The sequence below is a fragment of the Artemia sp. Qi Xiang Cuo genome, chromosome 3, assembly GCF_049724085.1.
Source record: "Artemia sp. Qi Xiang Cuo chromosome 3, ASM4972408v1, whole genome shotgun sequence".
Classification (NCBI taxonomy): domain Eukaryota; kingdom Metazoa; phylum Arthropoda; class Branchiopoda; order Anostraca; family Artemiidae; genus Artemia; species Artemia sp. Qi Xiang Cuo.
In genome coordinates, this window is record NC_142796.1 from 94,438,692 (window position 1) to 94,462,067 (window position 23,376).

Consider the following 23,376-nt stretch of genomic DNA (forward strand, 5'->3'; position numbering starts at 1 on the left):
GAACAACAAACGTCTCTTTTATCAAGAGATTAATTAAAAAAAAAAATTTTTCCTCAAAATAAGTTTTTCAAAGAAAAGTAAAGAACTCCAGTAAACAAAAAATGAGCAAAAATAAAATCAAATAATCTACCAAGCGTGAAACTACCGCAAATCTGCGTCGATAAATAAATGAAACCCAAAACAAACAGAAATTACAATAAATAACCAAGTCAACCTCAAAACGAGCTGAAATTAACATAAGTTGGGCGCAAAACCCCTATGCCTTCCCAAGACCAGAACAAAATTTGCACTTTACTGGAAAAAATATATATGTTTACTTTTATAACTTTAATAAATCAAATAATATTAACATTTTGATTACTAAATATCAGTATGTTTATATTTAACTGACAATGCACATTCATTTGTATTTTTTTGTATTTAAGCCCAAGTTATGTTAATTTCTGCTCGTTTTGAGTTTGACTTGGTTATTTATTGTAATTTCTGTTCGTTTTGGGTTTCATTTATTTATCGATGCAGATTTGCGGTAGTTTCACGCTTGGTAGATTATTTGATTTTATTTTTGCTCATTTTTTGTTTAATGGAGTTCTTTACTTTTCTTTGAAAAATTTATTTTGTGGAAAAAGTTTATTTAATTAATTTTTGACATAATCTTTTCAGAGAAAAAGAAAATAATACTTTAAATCTTTTGTTTTTTTTTCGACTTTATAGTTTGGCCTGCTGTTTGTATGCTGGAGAAACATTTTCAGCAATTTTTAACAACATACATCCTTTTAAAAATCTGGACACAAATAGTAGCGTTTAATTTCGTTTCATACCTCCTCTAGTTGACCTGCAATGGAAAACTTGATACAACTCGCAAAAAAAAAAAATTTTACTTTCTTTGATAGCTTGAATAGACTTACGCTATTTTGACTTGGTTACATTTTAAGAGCAGAAGTAGCCCCGAAGGTTTGAATATAATACCCTCAGTCGTTCTTGGGATACAGCTGAATGCCTAATTGGGAATTAGCATTAACACAATGCATTTTGATTTAATCTTAAGGCAACATTTAGTTTTTAAACATAAAAGTAAATGGGAAGGTGGGCGTGGGAGGGGGATTAGTTGCCCTCCAATCACTTTCGACTATTAAAAAGGGCATCAGCCCTTTCTATTTTCAATTCAATGAGCCCTTTTCGAAGTTCCTACGACAACTCCTTCAATACGAAGTGCCCTGGTCTAAACAACGACATCACCAACAAAAAATCATACATTATATCCACATCGATCTTTACTATAAAAATTTAAAGCCTTCCGATCACTTTCGACTATTAAAAGGGCACTAGGCCTTTTGATTTCCAATCGAATGAGCCCCTTTTGACTTTCTACGACAACACTTTCTATAAACACCTTTTATGCCTCCAGGGCATAAATTACAACCCTTGCCCTAAGGGCTGTGGGGGTGGTTGTCATCCTCTAAGTTATAATTTCCAGAACTTTCAACTACTTAAACGAAATGGCTATCTCAAAATTTTGATTGGATGTGTTTGGGAAAATGATGGGCGTGAGAGGGGCATTAGTCGCTCTCCCATCACTTTCAACTATTAAAACCGGCACTAGCCCTTTCAATTTCCAATCAAATGAGTCCTTTTGAAGTTTCTACGACAAAGCTTTCTATAAGAAACTTATATGCCCCCAGGGCATAACTTACAATCCTTGCCCTGAGAGATGTTGTGGGGGATGTCATCCTCAAAGACCTAATTTCCAAAAATTTCGACTACGTTCAACAAAATGGCTATCTGAAAATTTTGATTGGATGTGTTTGGGGGAATGGTGCGTTAGTTACCCTCCAATCACTTTCGACTATTAGAAAGGGCACTAGCCCTCTCAATTTCCACGTGAATGAGCCCCTTTTGAAGTTTTTACGACAACTCTATCTATAAAAACCTTATATGCCCCCAGGGCATAACTTCCAACCTTTGCCCTGGGGGCTCTGGGAGGTTTGTCATCCTTAAATACATAATTTTCAGAACTTTCAACTACGTTGACTTACAATCCTTGCCCTGAGGGCTGTGGGGGAGTGGCCTCCTCAAAAACATAATCTCTATCTGGAAATCAACTATGCTGAACAAAATGGCTATCTAAAAATTTTGATTCGATCTGTTTGGGGAAAAGGTGGGCGTGAGAGGAGGGTTAGTTACCCTCAAATCACTTTTGACTGTTAAAAAGGACACTAGACCTTTGAATTTCCAATCGAATGAGCCCTTTTTCAAGTTTCTACGACAAAGATTTCAATAAAAACTTATATGCCCCCATGGCATAACTTATAACCCTTACTCTAAAGACTGTGGGGGGAGTGTCCTGCTCAAAGGTATAATTTCCTGAACTTTTGGAACAAATTGGAAATCTCAAAATTTCGAGTTCATATGTTTGGGGAAGTGGTGGTTACGGAATGGGTGTTAGTTGCCCTCCTATCACTTTCGACTATTAAGTAGGCCATTATCTGTTGAAATTCCAAATCGAATGAGCCATATTTGAAGTTACTACGACAATACTTTATCTAAAAACTTTATATGCCCCATGGGCATAACTTACAACTCTTGCCCTGAGGGCTGTGGGGGGGGTGTCATCCTCAAACACTGAATTTCTAGAACTTAAAACTACGTTGAATAAAAAGGCTATCTCAAAATTTTGATTGGATGTGTTTGGGGGAATAATGGGCGTGGGGGGGGGGGGCTAGTTGCCCTCTAATCACTTTCGACTATTAAATAGGGCACTAGCCCTTTGAATTTTCAATCGAATGAGCCTTTTTTGAAGTTTCTACGACAACACCTTCTACAAAAACCTTATATGCCCCCAGGGCATAACTTACAGCCCTTGCCCTGAAGGCTGTGGGGGAGTGCCCTCCTTAAAAACATAATTTCTATCTGTAAATAAACTACGCTGAACAAAATGGCTATCTCAAAATTTTGATTGCATGTGTTTCGGGAAATGGTGGGCGTGGAAGGGGTGTAGTTGCCTTCCAATCACTTTCGACTATTAAAAAGGGCACAAGCCACTCCAGTTTCCAATTGAATGAGCCCTTTTCGAAGTTTCTATGACAACTTCTTCCATACGAAGTACCCAGCTCTAAAGGAAAAAAATAATAAATAATACATTGTGCCAACATCGTTCTTATATGGCCTCAGGGCATAACTTAAAACCCTTGCCCCGAGGGTTGTGGGGGAGTGTCCTCTTCAAAAACATATTGTCTATCTGGAAATCAACTACGTTGAACAAAATGGCTATCTCAGAATTTTGATTGGATGTGTTTGGGGGAATGATGAGCGTGGGGGGGGGGGCTAGTTTTGCCCTCCAAACACTCGACTATTAAAAAGGGCACTAGCCACTCCAATTTCCTATCGAATGAGTCCTTTTCGAAGTTTCTACGACAACTCCTTCGATACGAAGAGCCCGGATATGTAAACAAAAAAAATTAATAATACATTGTTCCAACATCGTTCTTTACTTAGGCATAATATAACATGGTTATCTGTTTAGAAGTTTGCTTTTTTTGGCTATGATGTCGTATTTGAGTGACTCTAATGCCCGATTTCCTATGTAAATGTCATTAAGCAATTATTCCTTATTCCCGTGTGTAAGTGTATTATCAAGCCTCAAATCCATCTTTAAATACGTTTACGTGTTATGAACAATAATATAAAAACTAGCACCACAGTTCCAATATTGCTTGTGATTGGAAAGGTAAACAGGAAGTGTTTGTTAAATAATACACACCTTAAATCAGTATGCTTCAAAACTCCAGAGCAAACTCCTATTAATCGGTGAGGAAACTCCAATAACCGGTGAGGTAGAATAAATTTTGCCTGTGATCCTTACGGTAGTGTCAAAATTTTGTACCTGGTAACTATTGATCCCTTTTCATGAAATCGATAAGAAAAATTGATAAGAAGAAAATTTTAAGAATAGAATTAGCGGAAATTTAGGCTAAAGTTCTCAACAGCTAACTTATATCTAATGGTAGTCGAAAAGAGGAAGAGAAAGAAATAGGTATGTTTGTCAGGTATTGTATGAATACGTTAGCTACAAAATAAACATACCTATATCCCACCCTTACCCGTGTATGCCATGATGTACCCCTAGGCTATATGTAAAGTGTGGGGTTCCACCCCTGTTTCTTTTCTTTTCAGATAAATGACCCATTTTATTTTCTGTAATTATATGCCTATGTAGCGATAAAAACTTAAGGGACGGGGCTTAATTGTGGTCATAAATATTGACCGCGTCAAAAATGATTTAAGGCGGTGTATCGATCGCGCCACTCGCAGAAAGCGAGAAAATAAAATATTTAATTATATAAATGTAACCTCCTTTCCTTGGGTTATCTCAAAATCAGTTACCTGATATAGTATGTAGAAATCAGATCCCTGGGAGCGCTACCTTGGAGGCATACGAACTAATTACCTGTCGTGTGACTAGATACAGACATATAAAATAAAATAAACACAAATAGAAAAGCAATAGATTTGTTGTAACTTACATTTTAGGTGTACAGCAATGCTCACTTCAATTGACGACAAATAGGAGCAGAGATAATAATAATGACTGAATTGCAAAGCCTAAACGTTGAAATAATTCTGATCCTAATAATCTTGAATCTGATTTACGAATCCCCCGAAAAAGCACTTTTACCACACTATATGATATAGTTTTTGTCCTGCGCTCTAAGAGCTGACTCACAATTGGCCCAAGTGGCCCAAGGATGTGAACTCCTTGTCTAATAAATTGTTTTGAATATTTCTGATGATTCAAACGTTCACACCGCTCTTATAATTTAAACTTCTTGAGAAACGTTGTGTGTAGCATATTTTTTATTGCCCACTATCTTAGCGAAATCCAAAACTGGATAGTGCCGTTTTTTGTCTGAGGCTAAAATGCAATTTTTCTTTTTGCTGATTAAGAACTTTTCTTTTTTTGAAACTAGATTTAAACTTAATTAGAGGAAGTCGGAATTATCTTTAGAAAGAAGGAACTTTATTTTTTGTACACTTAAATATATCATATTTTACTCACGGTACACCTATAAGACAATTTTTAATCCTAAGTTGAATTCTGGCTGCTAAGATAGATACTTTCGCAATAAGTAAGCCTTGAAGTAAATTCTATTTTGGACTTCCTGGTTTGAGCCATTGAAAGATAAAGTTAAGAAAAAGGTAGAATGGATTTTGAATGGGGATTGAGAGGATTGGCTAGGGCTAAGTGAAGATCCACCCCTATGAAAAGTTGTTGTACAGAATGAATTTTTGAGTTAGTCCACGTTGAGACCCCGTTTGGGAGAGTATATCCTTTTTGTTATATGTGTGTGACCTTTGGAAGATTACAAGTAAGATATTACTTCCAAGGAGATAGTTAGAGAATTTTAGTGGTTACCCGGGTTGTATACACACTTGGCCCTAAAATTTGGCCATTAGACCGCTTACTCACGTCATCATACCCTGGGTCAGGGTATACTGTATATTGGGTGCTGACAAACCCTATATTTACAGAACCGTTGTGGTAAGCGCGGGGATCCCATTATAGTATTTGGCGCCGTTAGGGGCTTTCCCCTCCAGTAAGTGGTTTAGCACCATTTTTGCACCAATAAGTGGTGACACCAGTACCTTACCACATCAATACTGGTGGGAGTTGTGGCTTACCAGTATAATATAAAGTTTGTTGTTTTAGTTTTTTTATTGTTTTTGTACATATTTCGCATTATTGTATTGTTCGCCTGGCCAATTTAAGACAAAAATACGATTTTCTTTGTATGTAACCTAGGGCAATACACAGGCATTAAGACAGAGGCTATGGGACACAATAATCACAGCAGTGATTATTGTCGTAGAAAGAGCGTTGAATGATGAATCAATTGGGTTGTTTATCTTTCAGCTAGCAGATAAATCGAGCTTTGGATAAACTTTCTGGATGACAAACGACAATAATGGAAGAGCTGTAAATATTTTCTAGATCAGCCCAGGCAATAGGCTGAAAAGGGACGTAGGGCAGCCCAAATTTTTATGTGTTTTTTTCCTAGTTTCAGTTGTTTTTAGCAACATCTGGTTGTTGAATATGCAAGACTCGTATCGTAACAAATAGATGTTGGTGAGTGTCCACATGCCAGAGCTGACAAAAGTTTTTTAGCTGGGAGGAGAAGCAGTTTTTTTGGACCATAACATTTCAACTTTTTAGCAGACGTTAAAAATTTTGCCTTTTTTTTATACATTCTTGGTTTTCTAACTGGAAGAGGAGGGGAGGGTATGTTGGTTTGATCCCGTACGAACGTCTGTGTTAATGTCTGGTACAAACTTTTTAGTATTTTTTATACAATGTGTAGATTTGTCCAAATGCCAACTCGTAGCTCTAAGATGTTTTCGTTGAATACCTTAATTTATCATATCTTTTCGTTCAAGGATATCGTTGTGACATCAAGCCCAGATACAACTGTCCGTGTTTGGAATGTGAGTAATTCACAGTGTGCTCAAATCATTCGTGCTCATGCAGACGCTGTTACAGGACTGTCTCTCCACGCCATAGGAGACTATGTGCTCTCAACTGGGACTGATGAACATTGGGCCTTCTCTGATATCCGAACTGGGCGTGTTTTGACAAAAGTGAGTGACACTTGTTCTAAACATTATATGGATATTTGTATGCAAAAAGTATCGTTCACTTATCGTGAAACAAAAAAGGATGGTTTAAAGATGTGAGTCACTGAAATAAAACATGGGAATGTTTGATTATCTAATAATTAGTAACTTTTTCTGCTTTAAGCCACATAAAAAAACCACATGTTGAAATTAAATATGTTCATAAATTTATCAGAGAAAACACTTTAGCGTAGTCTATAGTGTAGATAAAATAGGCTTCAATGCATTATTTATTATTTTTTCCCGGAGTGACTTCATATGGAAGAGGTGGTCGTAGAAACTTGGGAGACGGCTTATTCGGTAGAAATTGATAGTTCTACCTAGACCCCGGCGCAACGCCGATGAGGGAAGACCGGCGGCGGCGGGGCCAAAAATCGCGCGTCAAGCCACACTGCCGGTAAGATGGTGGGGGTGCGCCACCGGCGCGACCAATGGTAACCGCAAAGATTAATGTTTTCATCTGCTTTTCTATAATCACAGCTTAAATTTACAACAGATTCCAGCCTATTCATGAGTTAAAAAATTCACAAGTCGCTGGCTGGAAACTGGTCTTCTTCGTTATTCATCAAGAGAAGAAGAAATCTGGTAGAAACGAAATGGCTATGGCGTTTCAGAACCCTTGCATAATACGAGTAGTTGAAGTATATATTAGCTATGTATTCTTAACATAAATAATTATCAAAAATAGTAGTTTTTTCATCGAGCATTACTGCATACAAAACTTCAAATACCGATTCACAAAATTCTTCAGGTATCTGGGTAAAAACTTTGAATATAACTTTGAACTTAGAAGCTTAATTTTTTCATAATGCTTTTGGCCTATATCTATTTTGTCACCTTTAAAACAGTTGAAATGGGCGACTTTGATATTGATTGTTTTTTTGTTTTTTTTTGCTCTTTTGGATTCCTAAAAGCCTTCTTGCATTAAAAACTGGTTTTTAATAATACTTAAAAAAAATGTATTTTAAAGTTTTTTTGCTTCTTTGTAGAATATATGTCATGTAGGCTAAGGCTGAACTGCTGCTTTTTTATTGGTTTTGGCTGCTCTTTTGGATATTATTCATTTTTTCTTTTGGGGATTCATTCCAAATTATAAACAGATAAATACCTAATATCAGTCAAATTATAAACTGCATCTAAAAGGAGTAAATTTATCAAATTGAAAAATACATGATGAACACTTCACATGAGAACATTTCAATTACAATGAAACAAAAAACACTTAATGGTTTATTCGGTATGAAGAAAATTGAAGTGCCAGCTATTTTCTTAGGTAAAAAATAAAAAGCTCATCCGTTTTAAATGTAATAAATGAAATAATATGCCGACTTAATTAGCTCCAGGAAGATGTTGAGATTTTCATCCTAGTTCGTCACTTTTAATCCAAGCAAAATGTTAGGACACTTAGTATCAGTTATTATTGAGTTTAAGCTTTGATTTCCAAATGCTCACGAAAATTACCAAATTTAAGAAAGTCGGAACAATAAGTCACCTGTGGTCAAAATACTCAAAGACTCCTCTTTGATCCCCACCCAGGCTCAAAGCTTCTGCTATGGTCATCTACATAGAAATCTCCAAAGAGTTTCTTTTTAAAATAGCTTTCAAGCGTAGTTAGGGGTATTTAGTCTTTTTTGCTTTTCTTCAAAGCTTTGAAAAAAGTGTTATAATATTCCAAATGTTACATTTGTTACATATGTGCATATTTTTGGTCATCGTTTTTGGGGTGATCGAATATTTAAACCACTGTAGATACGCAAAAACGATGCAGCATATAGTACCCTGAGGTCATAAGACTCTCAAAGACTCCTCCTTGGACCTCCTAAATTGAAAGCTTTTATTATGACCTGGCCTTTTAATTTAACTTGGGCAACTGGACCAAGGGCCTCATTGTCACTCGAGCGCAACGTTAGGTTGGGACGTCGATATCGCTTTCGTTACACCAATTCGTTTTAGTGTGAATCTGCCTGGTGCTTATGAATGAATGTTTTCAAAGTAAACCCGTTTCATCAATAAGGAAAAAACGGGTTGGACGCATATGTTCCTTTTCCTTTGGACGACAAAACCATGCAAGTGCTGTATCAAGTATAACTCACTAAAATCTTGTTAATTTTTGTCAACTTTTAAACTTTTTGGCATCCCTGCTTTCAATAAAAAAAAATCAAGGTACTGTAACTTAAATCTAATAAATCCCTATGCCCCCCCCCATATGGATACCATCTTGATAGGATACTGTCTCTGCTTTAAATAAAAAAAATAATTAACTTATTGGCAACCCTACTTTAAAAAAAAATTGAGGTATTATCATTTAAATATGATAGCTCACTGCCCCCCCCTCTGGATACCACCTTGATAGGATGCCTTCTCTGCTTTAAATAAAAAAAAATAACTTTTTGGGATCCCTGCTTTCAACAAAAAAAATTCGAGATATTATCATTTAAATGTAATACCTTCCTACCCCCCCCCCCCCCTCTGGATACCACCTTGATAGGATACCGTTTCAGCTTTCATTAGTAAAATAATTTACTTAATAATTAACTAGGTCACTATATGGTTCAAACAAACACGCAAAATAACGTTAAACAGCTTAGTGTTGCTTGAAAAAAAAATGAGGGCATGAGTAAAGGTGTACAAAGACAACAACAAAAATGTTGAAATTATTCAGATATACCTCAAATTATTGGAAAACTGAGTCATAGATTGGCCGTGGCATTCAATAAGATCCAAAAAATCTAATTAAAAGGGAGCACACACAAAAGCCAAATTAGGCCAGTAGCCTATGATAAATCGCAAAATACCCAAGACAATTAACAAGTCCTAATGGGGGGCCCTGGGTTTATCAAAATATTTTGATCCACTTTAAATTAAAAAATAATTATCTTTTTGGCATCCCTGCTTTCAATAAAAAAATGAGGTATTATCATTTAAAGATGATAGCCCCCTATTCCCCCCCCCATATAGGCAATAATTTAAATTTTTTTTACTAATAACATTTTTGGGGTAGCTTCCGGCTCAATCTTTAATTCCCCAACCTTGTACATAGCTTAGTCTATAGCTATATTTTGTCTCAATAGAAGGGGTCTTTTTTTTTGGGGGGGGGGGGTAAAAATGTTTCAGAAAGAAGATTATATTTTTATCAGGCGTTCAACAATTGAGTATCAAACATTAAGAAAATCTTATCTAAAAAGAGCACACAAAAAAAATCTGCAAATTTACAATTCAGCTGTCGAAACAATTTGTCGGCTGTCAATTTCAAAATCCAACTGAAGGCTGAAGCTGTATAGTAGTGAATGCGTTCTATAATTCTATTAAACTTGAAAATAAAATTCTTGACTACGAATGATGAAAGAAATACCGATTGGGAAACTGCATTCGAAATGATTTAAACTCATTTCATAAAGACGATACTTTTTTGTCAACATATGAAGAATTGTGTATATTGCAATATTTGCATGCAATCTTATTTTATATATTTCTTTCTATTATGCACAGCAACAACCGAGGTGAACCTTAACGAACAAGAGAAACTTAAAGAATTGTGGCATGAAAAGCACTATTTGTCAGGAAAAGTTACTGATAACAATTTACTAGAGGAGGCACTATCCAAGCGCGATGTTTGTGGACTCGGGGAACTAAATGTTTTTTCGGGATGACGCATAGATTTTCGGGGAAATACCCAAAAATTCGGGGATAGTGCAAGCTCTGCTTGATTTCTAATCAGGAAATCGAAATACTAAACCACCCGAGAAGGAAAAGCTCCGACTTTGCGGTTGACGCAATAAAGAATTGCCGCAAAATTAATTTGAAGTCGACCGAACGCCGCCGCCTCTGCCGGCGGCGGTGCGCCTGTGGTGCGCCGGCGGCGTTCGACCAGGCCTCTCGTCGGTGGCGTTCGGTCGATCCACCAGAGCGGCGCCGGGGTCTAGTTCTACCTCCCTTTTTAAGAGTTAAAAGTGGTTCAAGGGTGCCCAACCCTCTTCCAACACCTTCTTTAGCTGCTTCAAAGATATCTGGTCAAAATTTTGGACCAAAATTAAATTAAATTTGTTCAAAATTAAATTAAATTTCAAAGAAGTATGCCTCCAGGGTTGACTTAGCTCCCCACAGCCCCTGGGGCAAGGGGAGGGGACAAGGCTGTGAGTTACACAAGTTACGCATTGTATGCACATAGAGTTTATATTGGGAAAAAAGGGAGAGGGTATGTATGTTTCTGGGTCTCAAGAAAAATTTAGTGTATTAAAATAAAACTTTCAGGAAATCTTGAGGGAATGTTGAACCAAATCAAAACAAATAAAGTGCATGCTTTTTGTCAAAAGGCCGAATCAACAATGTCTCTGGAGCTGCCGAGAGTTTGAATTTGAAACTTTTTGAGTATGTTCAGGGGAATGTTGAAAAGTCGTCGGAGGGCAACCAGCTTCCCCTTACCCTTTGTAGATACCCCCCTCAACACTGATAAAAATTTTCTGATAACTATTTTTTTTAATGGTTAAAAAGTCCAGCAACTGTGTCTCAGTGGATAACATGACCCCTTACATGCTCCAGGGAAGGTTTAGTAATTATACGTTTTTTCCATTGTCAAACAGTTCTTGGTAAGCGACGCTGCTCAATAGTAACCGAAACTCTAAAATGTGGAATTTTAAAATCAATGAATAAATCAAAAGAATTGGATTATCATGCTGATTCCAAATATATAAGACTCATTAAGTGGTACCCATCAAAAGCTACGAGCCTGATGAAATTTGCAGGATTTTTGAAAAAGGGGGGAAACAGTCCCTAAAATTTAAGGAGTGGCGACAAACAAAAGAACAAGAAAATAAATTCTAGTTTTAGAAACTTTGGCCACCATACAATCAAAAAAAAATCTCTATTTATCCGATTATTATGTCTTATCCTAACATCAAAGCTTGTTTTCTCGTGTAGTCCAAGCCCTCCGTTTAATGGAAAAATGACCATGGAGAAAAAAAAATTTAATTCTCAATATCTAATAGACTTGCAATATAATCCATTAACCGAGTTTCCGTAAGAGCTAAAATATAAAGTTCAGAAATCAGATATAGACGTTGCGAGCGTGGCAAGGAAGTATTTAGCCACGGGAATTCAACTAATAAAGGTGCAATTAATCTAAACTAATTTTCTGACCCACGTCCATCGGGCACTTAATGTGTACTTCATCATTAAGTAGAACGTGCATTGAAATACCCGTGCGATATACCAAATTCTAAATCATCTAAGCTCAACACGTTGATCTCAAGCCAAACTAATATATCATAGCTAACTTATTTAATACTAAGTTAGGATAGTCACCGTATGCACAAATGCAAATATATGATTTGTTCGATTTAATTCTAAACAGCAATTCCAACAGCACGTCAAGCTTCAAACGAAATGAAAACAAACTTGTAATAAGGAAATTGAAAGTACTCACAAATATAAAAAGAGTGGAATAACAATAAGCCACACAAACTTAATAAAAATAGCCGAATAAAATAATTAAGCATGCAATTAGATAATAGTAATTCGTTATAAAATAAACAGAAAAAAAACATACTGACGAACCTCATACAATACATATCTAACAAAAATAAAACTAAGTATATAACTGAGTACCTATGATTTATCAATAGCCATTAATGGAGGTTTGCTATCGAGTTTCAGGGTGAGATCATAAACACCAAACTTTAAAGTATTTCTACCAACACGATCAACCGTGATTGCAGTATTTGTCATCTTTATGGTTGGTGGGATTTTTCATTTTATTTTGGGTTTCATTTATTCATGTGTAGTAATATTTTGTTTTATGTTTTAGCTATTATATGAATATGTTCCTGTTCCTTTTAGATTCTTATTTGGCTTTAATGTTTTTGTAATTAGCTTATATAAAAGCCGGATGCTCACTTTTTTCATTAGTTTGCTGTTAGATTTTGCACCTTCTGCCACCACAGTATTTCCGACAACTACCCTAAGTATCTATTGTAAAACTAACTAAATCCCTCCATCTTTTTGTTGTCATGAAAGGACGAAACCGCCGTAGATAAATCCTTGCCTGTTTCGCCATCTATAATTGGAAATGATCAGTATTTTCTTTTGTAGAGACATAGAATTTATATAGAGAGCATCTCCTATATTAAAGCTATTTCCTATGTAGAAAGTATTAATTCCCAATCTTATAGTATTATAATTTCCCAATCTATTGTAAATTATCCATATTTGTGTTTCCTTAAAAAAAAATTAGATTCATGTAGAAAACCAATGCTCGCTCTTTTATCACTGCCCGACTTGGTTTCATCTTCTAAGATATCCAATAAATACGGTTTCATTTACCGATATTATTTCTGTAATAAATCATAATATCCCGTACGATCGGGCTTTCACAATATTTCTTTTTAATTCTGTTCAGTTTACAGCGAAGTATAGACATTTATAAAATGCGATGGTGAATGTGTAAATGAGGCTTACTTTTGGCTGAAGAAAACTGTGCTAACTCCTCTCTGATGTCAACTTTATGTACATCTAGTACTACTGCTTCAACTAACAACTTACTGCAGCACCTAGCCACTTGAGGCCAGCAATATTGTGCACGCCCTTCCTCCATCCTAATCTACTCATTGCTTCCCTCTTTATCCCCTACCAAGAAGTTCCGATTTCCTTTAAATCTCTTCTTACAACCTCTTCCCACTCTGTTCTTGGAGTAAATAGGGAACCATCCCTCTTCACTCCACCCTGCGGATAGTTTGACGCTAGTTAAATGGCCAAAAAGAATGGTCCTTGACAATTTCTTATCCTTCATCCTTAACACATGTCCTGGTCATATCTGACTTTCTCTCATAATACTTATAGGAAGCGGGACAGAACCACAAGTTTCGTACAACTTGTTGTTTGATGGGCGGTCAGTCAAAGGGGTACCCAAAACCATTCTTAGGCAATTCCTCTGAAAAATATTTTACAATTCCTCCTCCGTCGTGCCAAGTTCCCATGTTTCAGAACCATACTTGAACACTGTCATCTTCCTATTTTTCAAAAAAAAAAAATTCAACTCTGAAAAAACACCCTGAATCTTGGTTATCCTACATTTTAAATCTTCACGGGAAGAACAGTGCGGTTTTAGAAAAGGTAGAGGATGTGTCGACCAAATTTTCACTCTTAGGTTAAAAATTGAGAAGTGCCTGTGTTGTCAAACACCTTTGGTCCTTCGTTTTATAGATTATGAGAAAGCGTTCAATTCTGTTGATAGAAGAGCTTTAGCAAATGTTTTATCCTTGTATGGTATACGAGACAAATACATTAAAGTGATTAGTGCTATGTACGAGACTAACACTGCTGCGGTTAAGGAAGGAAATGAGGTTAGCATCTGGTTTTGTATTAAATCAGGAGTTAAGCAGTGTTGTGTTCTATCCCCCTTTATTTGGATTATTTTGATGGACTTTGTATTAAGGAGCACAGGAGAGGTAACGGGAGACCACGGAATCAAATGGGGAGAAAAACTTTCTTGGACTTAGATTATGCTGATGCTTTAGGCATCTTAAATGAAGATGTGAGTAAATTGGATGAAGTCTTAGGGATTTAGCGAGTTCAGGGTGCTAGAATAGGTTTGAAAATTAAAGTTAAGAAGACTAAGTCATTTAAGGTTAGGAGTAAGTGAAGATGAAAAGGTGACATTGGGTAATGAAAAGATTGATCAAGTGGGCAGCTTCACTTACGTTGGTAGTATTATTAGTAAAGATGGTGGGAACAGCGAAGATGTTTAAAGTAGAATAGCCAAGGCTCATGGTGTTGTTTGTTTTTCCAATTGAAAAAAGTTTGGGAGAATAGGAAGATAAGTCTGCAAACCAAGATTTGAATATTAGAAGCTACAGTGATGAAAGTAGTCAAATATGGCTCTGAAGCATAGGCGCTTCGAAAAGCGGATGAAGAGTTGCTAGATGTTTTCTAGAGAAATTGCTTAAGGATTGCACTGGGTACCCGGCTGACTGACCGTATTTCAAACAACATAGTATACAAAAAATGTGGTTCAATACCGCTCTCTAGGGCTATAATGAAAGAAAGGTTGAGATGGCTAGGGCACGTTGTGCGGATGAAGGATGACAGATTGCCGAAGGTTTTTCTTTTCGGCCAACCGTCTAGGGCTAAACCGAAAGCAGGTTGTCCTCGTCTGGGGTGGGAGGACGTCATAAAGAACGATTTAAAGGAAATGGGAACTTCGTGGGAGGGTGTAAAAAGGAAGGCTTTGAATAGATTGGGATGGTTAAGGAGCATGCGAAGTTGTGTTGGCCTCAGGTGGCTTGGTGCTGTGGTGAGTTGTTACTAGTAGTAGTACTAGTGATTTACCATAATATCAGCACCCAAGACCTTGTTGCTTTCTAATCCTTTTACTACTGTCTCTACCTCTCCTTTGCGATATAAATCTTCCTTTACTTCGAAATTGTCACAAACTTTTCCGTTCTTTTCTATATTATTTCCTGTAACTTTATCACTTTCTCATTCTCATATTCTCAAAATATTCTACTCTCTATTCTAATTTTCTAATCTCTTTTACAGTTATAAGTCCAAACCGTCTACTTCCTCTAAGTTTCTTAGCATGCTAATACTATATTTTACTATTATGTTGTCTGGCTGCATCTGGAGATTCTCAGTAATTTCATCTATGGTCTCAACTTCACTCCTCCTCAATTTATACCTTAATCTCTTCTTTACTTCCCTTACTTCCTCTTATTCTAAGATGAACTATTCTTCAAATACTTCTCATGCAAACCCTTTCTCATTTCAACCAAAGCGTTTTCGCTAATATTCCCAGCTGCGTTTCTAACTGTTTTCCCTAAGATTAGACCTGTTCTATCACAAACTATCTTCGAAAAATAATTCCGTCAGTCTTCTACATTGTCAAATTTTAGACTCCAGTTTCTTATTCATCTGTTCCTGGAGAGTCCCTCTCAAATTCTCATTTCAAAGTCAACCGAAGTCATAACCTCCCGGCGGGTAGTTACTCAACCTAAACTTCAGCTTTGGATTAACTCTACACATTACCAAAGGGTGATCTTTACTTTTAACATCAATAACAGCATTTCTATATACCCTAGTATCTTGTATCGATCCTTCTAGTGCTCGTTTACAATTACATTGTCGATAAGGTTGGTCGTGCTACCGTCTTGCGAGTACCATGTTAAGTTATGTGCTATTCTATTCTCTGCCTATGCACCGTATTTTTCCTAACTAAATAAACAGATTCTATATCATCTAATTTCACGTTCCCTATTTCTGTTCGTTCATATTTCCATGTTTCAAGTTCAGTTTAAAGTGTCTGATTTTGTCAGTCAAAAGGTTGATATGGTAGTTATTTTTTTTCGTTGTAACATTCCAGTCGCGATTTTCATATCCTTTAAATCATTGAATTGTTGTGACTTACGGAAAAGAAATGATTGCCATCTGTGTAGGTCAGGGACTAAAACTTCTTCTTGAGTCTACACTAAGCGCTTAAGCCTGCTTAGAACCGGACAGCAGGGGGTCTCTAGGACCTAGGATTACTTGGCGATGCCCTTCTATCAACAAGAGTTTAAGCCGTGCATAAGCAATCTCAAGCATATTACCTCAGGCTTATTATTTATTCGTTCCTGCAAATATTTTACTCCATAGGAGAGGCAGTCCATAATAGATAGTTTAGCTAGGAAGAGGCTAATCGGGCCAAAATAGCCCCCCAAAACCAACCAAACCCAGTAGATTTTCCCATTAATGAGAGTTCAATGTAATGCTGTGTCGTTTACTAGGCTATAATTTCCTCTGGCGGTGTCATGTCTCTAGGAGACCCTGTAGTGCCGTTTGCCGTTGCACGACAAGCTAAGCATTTTGTTTATTGGGGTTTCCTTTTTCGTTGTTGTAAAATTTAGTTAGAAAATGGCTGTGTATTTTCGTTGGCAATATTTTCAGCGCCAAAGTATGTTACCAGGCATGTGCGCTGCTTTGTGACATTTATGTATATGTTATAAATAAAAATATTCTACTTTAGTCTATTCTTTTCTACTCTGTAGTGCCGTTTGCAGCTAAGGTTCTGGTTAAGAAAACTCATGAAAGTTTCATCATTACGGCACTATGAGGCCATGCAGGCAGTTTTCCTGCCTTTTTCAGTTTGGAAAGTTTTCCAAACTTTCTCACAACCGTTTTTACCCAGCCTATCCTCGTCAGGGCATTTGTCTGGTAAATCCAAATAGGATTTAAATCTTACAGCCACACCCTTGATATAATCACAGTGGTTCTAGGAAAATTGCATCCAACTAAATATCTTCAAGAGTTCTGACTTCAATTTCTCTTTGGTTTAAAAATTATGTCTGTAATGGTGCACTATTTGTATCAACAATCTAAATAGCTTAGTGGTCAAGCAGATACTTGGATTTTTTTTGTCCATTATTAGGAAGGGTCTTCCAAGTTTGACGGTTTTAAGTTATTTTTGGGGTGAGAGGAAGGTGAATACTTTCTATTTTGCTGCCAGGAAGAGAGGTGTATATGTCCTTGTGCTTCTTCCTTTTTTGCTAAACAAAAATCTAGGTTCTACAGTACTTTAATTTTCATTTTGTTGATTCTATTAGCCTACAAATTTAGTTTTAAATCATCTAAATTTAATGTTTAGTGAGTAAATTTCACTCCATCAATTTTTAAATAGCTAGAATATCCCAATTTAGTAATTTGGTTCAATTTTTTATATTTAGGTATCTGATGGTGGTGGTGTGGCCCTTACTGTGGCGCAGTTTCATCCTGATGGCCTGATTTTTGCAACTGGTACCGCTGACGCACAAATAAAGATTTGGGATTTGAAAGAACAGACTAACGTTGCCAACTTCACTGGTAAGAAATTCAATAATAAAGGGCTAAAAGCGTTTTTTTTTCAGAATAACTGATTCCGGTTTCATTTTAACTTTCAATTAGTTGCCTGTGAATATTCTTAAAGTTAATTAAAAAAGATCAGTAAATAATTCTTCATGGAAGTGAAGCTTATACAAAAAAAAAAAATCAGAGAAATGGAAAATTGTGCAAACTTGGAATTCAATACATTTGGAAATAGCCCCAGTTTCAAAAAATACCAAAGAGAAAATATTTTCATGGAAAAAAATCTGTTCATGCGTATATGTAATGGTTTTCATTCTTATTATTATTTCTTTTTTTGTATTAATCCCTATACATAAACCTAAAAAATCAAAAAGTTCAGTTGGTTAGTGTGTTGACCGAAAAGCTCATACATCAGGTAGATAAATTAATTCGATACTATTTCTTTTTCTGTACAATAAAAATATCTAGAAATTTGTAACGCAATGTAGCATAAATAATTAACATTAATGCTAAAAAAGAGAATTATTGTATTTTCACAACATAATTTACATTTTATAATTGATATTTGTTAGGAGATGTGTCCCAGTAGATAACAGATAAGAAATCACTCCACTATTCAATGATATTCGTTTGTAAGTACCCAAGCTACCCTTTTCTTAAGAGAATAGATATCAATTTATTTGTACAAAGACATATTAAAATCTAAGGCGCTCAATCATTGTATTGGGATTCCATTTGTTGAAGGACTAAGGGAAACTAGATTTACGTTGCCTTGGCAGCGTGAAGTGTTGTACCAACACTTGGTTGGGTTCACCATCAATTGTGTTGTGAAAGCAAACCTTTGCTAATTAAACTGCTTTTAGAGTATACTGCAACAGTATGACACTTTGGTTGAATTGTGGAACAATCTAACCGTATGGAAAAAATTCAAAAACATACTCTTGTTACTATTTTCTCTGGCCTGGAGACTCCGTATTCTGAAGTGTTCATTAAGCTTGGTTTAGTTTCGCTGGAGCAAAGAAGACAGAGCCTGAGTATTTATTTTTGGGAAAAAAAATTCTAGATACCCATTAACATTTTGACATCCTTCCCCCAGGTTTTAACCCTACACAAGGGTTGTTGGAGGGGCAGTCCCAAAGATGTAAGAAATAAATGCAAAATACATGCTGTATGAAAGAATGTGTATCCTAAATTTAATACATTTATACAATGCCACCCTTTATTAAATTACGTATTTGTTGTTTTCTTCATTTTTTCCACCTATTTGTTGTAGTGATTGATTGTATTTATTAACGTAAAATGTAATTTGGCAGTGTTCAGGGAGGTGGTTTTGAATAGAATGAATTTGATGAATGCAGCTACAATAATATTGCTGCAATACGAAATAATATTGCTGCAGCTACTCTTTGCTATGATAATTGAGTAACTACGTCTTGTGATGCATTTATATGAATAATCGCTGCATAACAGCATGGAGACAATTTTTATCGCCCCCCTCAAATATGTAGGAAACAGAGGAAGTGTAGACAAAGTGTTTTTCTTGGCCTAAAATGAATGTCAAGAGCCACTAAGGACTATCAACAGGCAAAAAAAGAGGAAAAGTTGCAAGCCCCCTTTCATTATCAAAGATGATCACGGTGAATAGCCGAACGATACTTAAAAGGTTCTGAATTGTCTCAGACTTTTAATCAAAATTATTTGTTTCAAAATGTATATTAAAACTGAGGTTGTTAATCCCTTCGGACCTTTTAAATCGTATATCTCATGGAAGAGCCCAAAACTTACAATATAGTCTTATCAAACTCAGTCGGTACTACAAAGTTATTAGTCGTTTTTCTAAGTTAGCTACTATAGATAAACGCTGCTAAAAGAAAAAGAACGATACATCAGTAAGCTCGAAGCAATGACCCCTCATTCCTGCCCTAGTTTAACAACCGATTCTTAAGTAAAATGACTTGTCGGTAAATTCTGTTTTCCTAATTCTTTTGATAAAACAAAGGGTAAACTAACTTCTAGATGTTTCTAAACCCCTAACTAAGAAAATGACTTTGCTCTAACGACCTATTGTCACTTGTGTGTCCCTCTCCGCAGTGAACCTGAACCCAAATTTTTCGCAACAAAAAATGATCCCTCGTCCTCCCTTCATGACCTTGCCCCCCCCTCCCCCGCCACTAAAAAAATTATTAACGGTATCCTATTCCAAAATACATTGGAGCCGACTAATGCATATCCTCCATTGCTCAACCTACCTCCCACCCACCCAAAAAAGTATATTAATGAATCCTTATTCATAAAATCTTAGGAGCTGATCCTAGTCCTCCCTTCACTGTCCGATTCCCCCTCCCCCCAAGAAAAACGATTTATCAACGATATTTTATTCCAAAAATCAATGAAGATGAACCCCTGGCCCTCCCTCAGTGGATCCCCCAAAAAAACTTATTAACGGTATTTTATTCCAAAAGTCATGGGACCTGACCATTTTCCCACTGTCCAAGTCCCGACGCCCCACCCCAAAAAAAAACTTAATAAAGATATTTTATTCTAAAAATCAAAGGAGCTGATCCGTGCCCTACTCTCCATGGCGATCCCCCCCCCCCAAAAAAAAACTTATTAGCGATATTTTATTCTAAAAATCATGGGAACTGACCCCTGGCCCTCCCCCTATGGCGCGAGTGCTCCAAATGGATTTTGTCTTCAAATTTGAACCAGATTTGTTTTCTCTTATGTTTACTACAACACTGAAAGTGTCAACCCTCGAAGTTTTTAAATTTTGCATCACAAGAACGAAGTTTTTTTACGAAGAAACTGATGTGATATACACTGACCTGTTTATCAAGGTCTATCGATCAACGTTGAACAAACTATTTGTCTTAAGCAAAAAAAAAAATTTGGCCTTGCCGAGGGCCAACTTTGTAATACCACATTATCACAACCACCTTGATCTATTTGAAAGCTATAAGGTCCTACAGACCTCTAGTGCTCATAAACTGATGACTTCCAATCCAACCTCTACTTTCTCTGCTCTCTCTCCTTGTTAAGGCAGTATGTAATAGACTGGATAGAGGAACTGCTGACAGTTGATTCCTTCAATTTATTAACTAAAAAAAACAAGTTTTTTAACTGAAAGTAAGGAGCGACATTAAAACTTAAAACGAACAGAAATTATTCCGTATATGAAAGGGGCTGTCCCCTCCTCAGTGCCCTGCTCTTTACGCTAAAGTTTTTTATTGTTTTAAATAATAAAGTTGTTAGACAGAGTCAAACTTTAGCGTAAAGAGCGAGGAATGAGGAAGGGGCAGCCCCTTTCATATACGGAATAATTTCTGTTCGTTTTAAGTTTTAATGTTGCTCATTACTTTCAGTTAAAAAACTTGTTTTTTTTAGTTAATTTCTGAACGTTTTTGAATTAATGCAGCTTTGATTTTGGCTCACCGTACATGAATAATTAAAACGAAATAAGCATATTAATTTTCCTTTTTTTGGCTAAATCGCTTTCTCGAAATTTTGTTCTGACGTAACTTACGAATTAACTTACGTAACGAATTTCTACATTCGTATGTTTTTTTACGTTTATTAGGGAGTTCCCCCCAAGTCAATACCTCGCTCTTTACGCTAAAGTTCGAATTTTGTTCGAATCACAAACTCCTGAATCACAAAGGCCGTTTAATTATAATAGATAACTCTTTTTAAAGTACTAAAAAAAACTTTAGCGTAAAGCGAGAGGTATTGACTAGGAGGTGAAACCCCCTCATATACGTAATAATTTCTGTTCGTTTTAAGATTTAATGTGGCTTTTTACTTTCAGTTTAAAAAGAAACTTGTTTTTTTATTTAATTTCTGATCGTTTTTTAAATAATGCTGGGAAATCTGGCACCCCCTTCATAGAAATATCCCTTCCCCCAAGGAAATATCCTCCATGGAAATATCCTCCCCCGTAACGCCTGTATACTTCCCAATAACCAATACTATATGTAAACAATGGGCAAAGTTTATAACTTGCAGCCCTTCCCCCGGGAACAGTGGGGGACTAAGTCATCCTCAAAGTCATATTAATTAAATTTTGACTATGCTGAACAAAATGGCTATCTCGAAATTTTTATTGGGTGACTCCGGGAAAAAAATGAGCGTGGGAGGGGGCCCATTTGCCCTTCAATTTCTTTGGTCAGTTAAAAAGGGCACTAGAACTTCTAATTTCCATTCAAATGAGCCCTCTTACGATATTTTAGGAATAACTGGATCCATACAATCGCCCCTGGAAAAAAAACAAACAAAACAAAAAATAAAAACGCATACGTTATATTTGCTCTGACAAAAAATACAAAATTCCACATTTGTTCAGATAGGAGATTAAAACTTTTACAGTAGGGTTCTATGATACACTAAATCTAATGTTGTGAGTTTCATTGAAGTCTTGTGATTTTTAAGGCTTGTTTCCGCCTTTTTTTGAAAATAAGACAATTTTCTCCAGGCACGTAACCTTTGATGGGTAAAATTGAACTTGATGAAACTTATATATTTAAAATAAGCATAAAAATTTAATTCTTCTGATGTTTCTATTGGTATGAAAATTCTGTTTTTTAGAGTTTCGGTTACTATTGAGCTGGGTCGCTCCTTAGTTACAGTTCGTTATCACGAACTGTTTGATCCAAGTCTACAATATCACTACTTAGAAACGAGAAAAGGGAAAGCTCCACTTTGTTTGTGATTGGGTCAGATATCCATCGAACATCTTAAGCACTTTTTTGTTTAAGACCAACTTCGATTTGAAAGTGATACTCGTCTCCTTGCCTGCTAGAACGTAGCTTTCTGGTTAAAAACAGAAACATAACTTCAGATAGTGCTCTGTAACATGGACTAAAATTTGTAAATTGAAGAACTTATAAACTCTAAGCTCTGGCTCAGTTACTAGCGAAAACCATTATTTTTTAGAATTTGGTGCATAAAAACAACTAGTTGCCTGGATTATCTTTCCAAGTCGAACTAATTCACGTCAAACTTGTGAATATCAATCTAGCTTCGGTAACCACCTTCTAAAAATGATCACCGGACGTTGAACACCTATATTCCTCTGTACTAAATGCTGGGAAAAATTGGGGTTCATTCTTTGCCTCGGGAATCTCAGCAGTCAATTTTGCTACTGAAAATACTGGTAGTGTCTCTAGCACAGGGATTTATTCCCGATTTTTTCTCATTGTTTAAGATGCATATATAAGAAGGAAGTATTTAGGGAGGGGGAGAGGGCGAGATGGTCCTTGCTTTTGCCCGATTTGTGGAAGTATAGATGGGAGTGTGAGTCATGTGATGTACGAGTGTGTAAATTTGAATGAGTTGAGAGATGAAGTATAAGGAAAGACTGAGTTTGATGAGAGATGACTGGTGAATTTAATGAGAGATGGTTGTTTTACAAGTGCTAAAAATTTAGGACGATTTCTCAGGTTGGCAATGGAGTACAGAAGTAGATTTTTTCTTATATATTGTGTTTCTCTTTGTTTTGTGATTTGTGAATTCTCTTTGCGCTATGTGATGATTATGTTATGTTTATGTAATGACAGTTATTCAAAGGAGAATTTCCTTTTTGTTTTGTATTGCCATAGCCCTAGAGCTTTTAGTGCAATAAAACTCAATCACTTACTTACTTATTGTGGTTTATGTTCCCTCTGAACCAACTGAAACTGATTGCCATTACCCTAGAGCTTTTAGTGCAGTAAAACTTAATTACTTACTTACTTATTGTGGTTTATGTTCCCTCTGAACCAACTGAAACTGATTGTCATAGCCCTAGAGCTTTTAGTGCAATAAAACTTAATTACTTACTTACTTATTGTGGTTTATGTTCCCTCTGAACCAACTGAAACTGATTGCTATCGCCCTAGAGCTTTTAGTGCAATAAAACTCAATTAC

The 23,376-nt window shown here is 36.2% G+C and overlaps 1 protein-coding gene across 1 annotated transcript in view; it reads left to right on the forward strand.

Moving 5' to 3' along the window:
* LOC148954773 (pre-mRNA-processing factor 19-like) overlaps positions 1-23,376 on the forward strand; it is a 114,107-nt gene that overhangs the window by 77,265 nt on the left and 13,466 nt on the right. Inside the window, 2 exon segments of the mRNA XM_089086741.1 lie at positions 6,430-6,630; positions 17,358-17,493. Of these exon segments, the coding sequence (XP_088942867.1) occupies positions 6,430-6,630; positions 17,358-17,493 (337 nt within the window).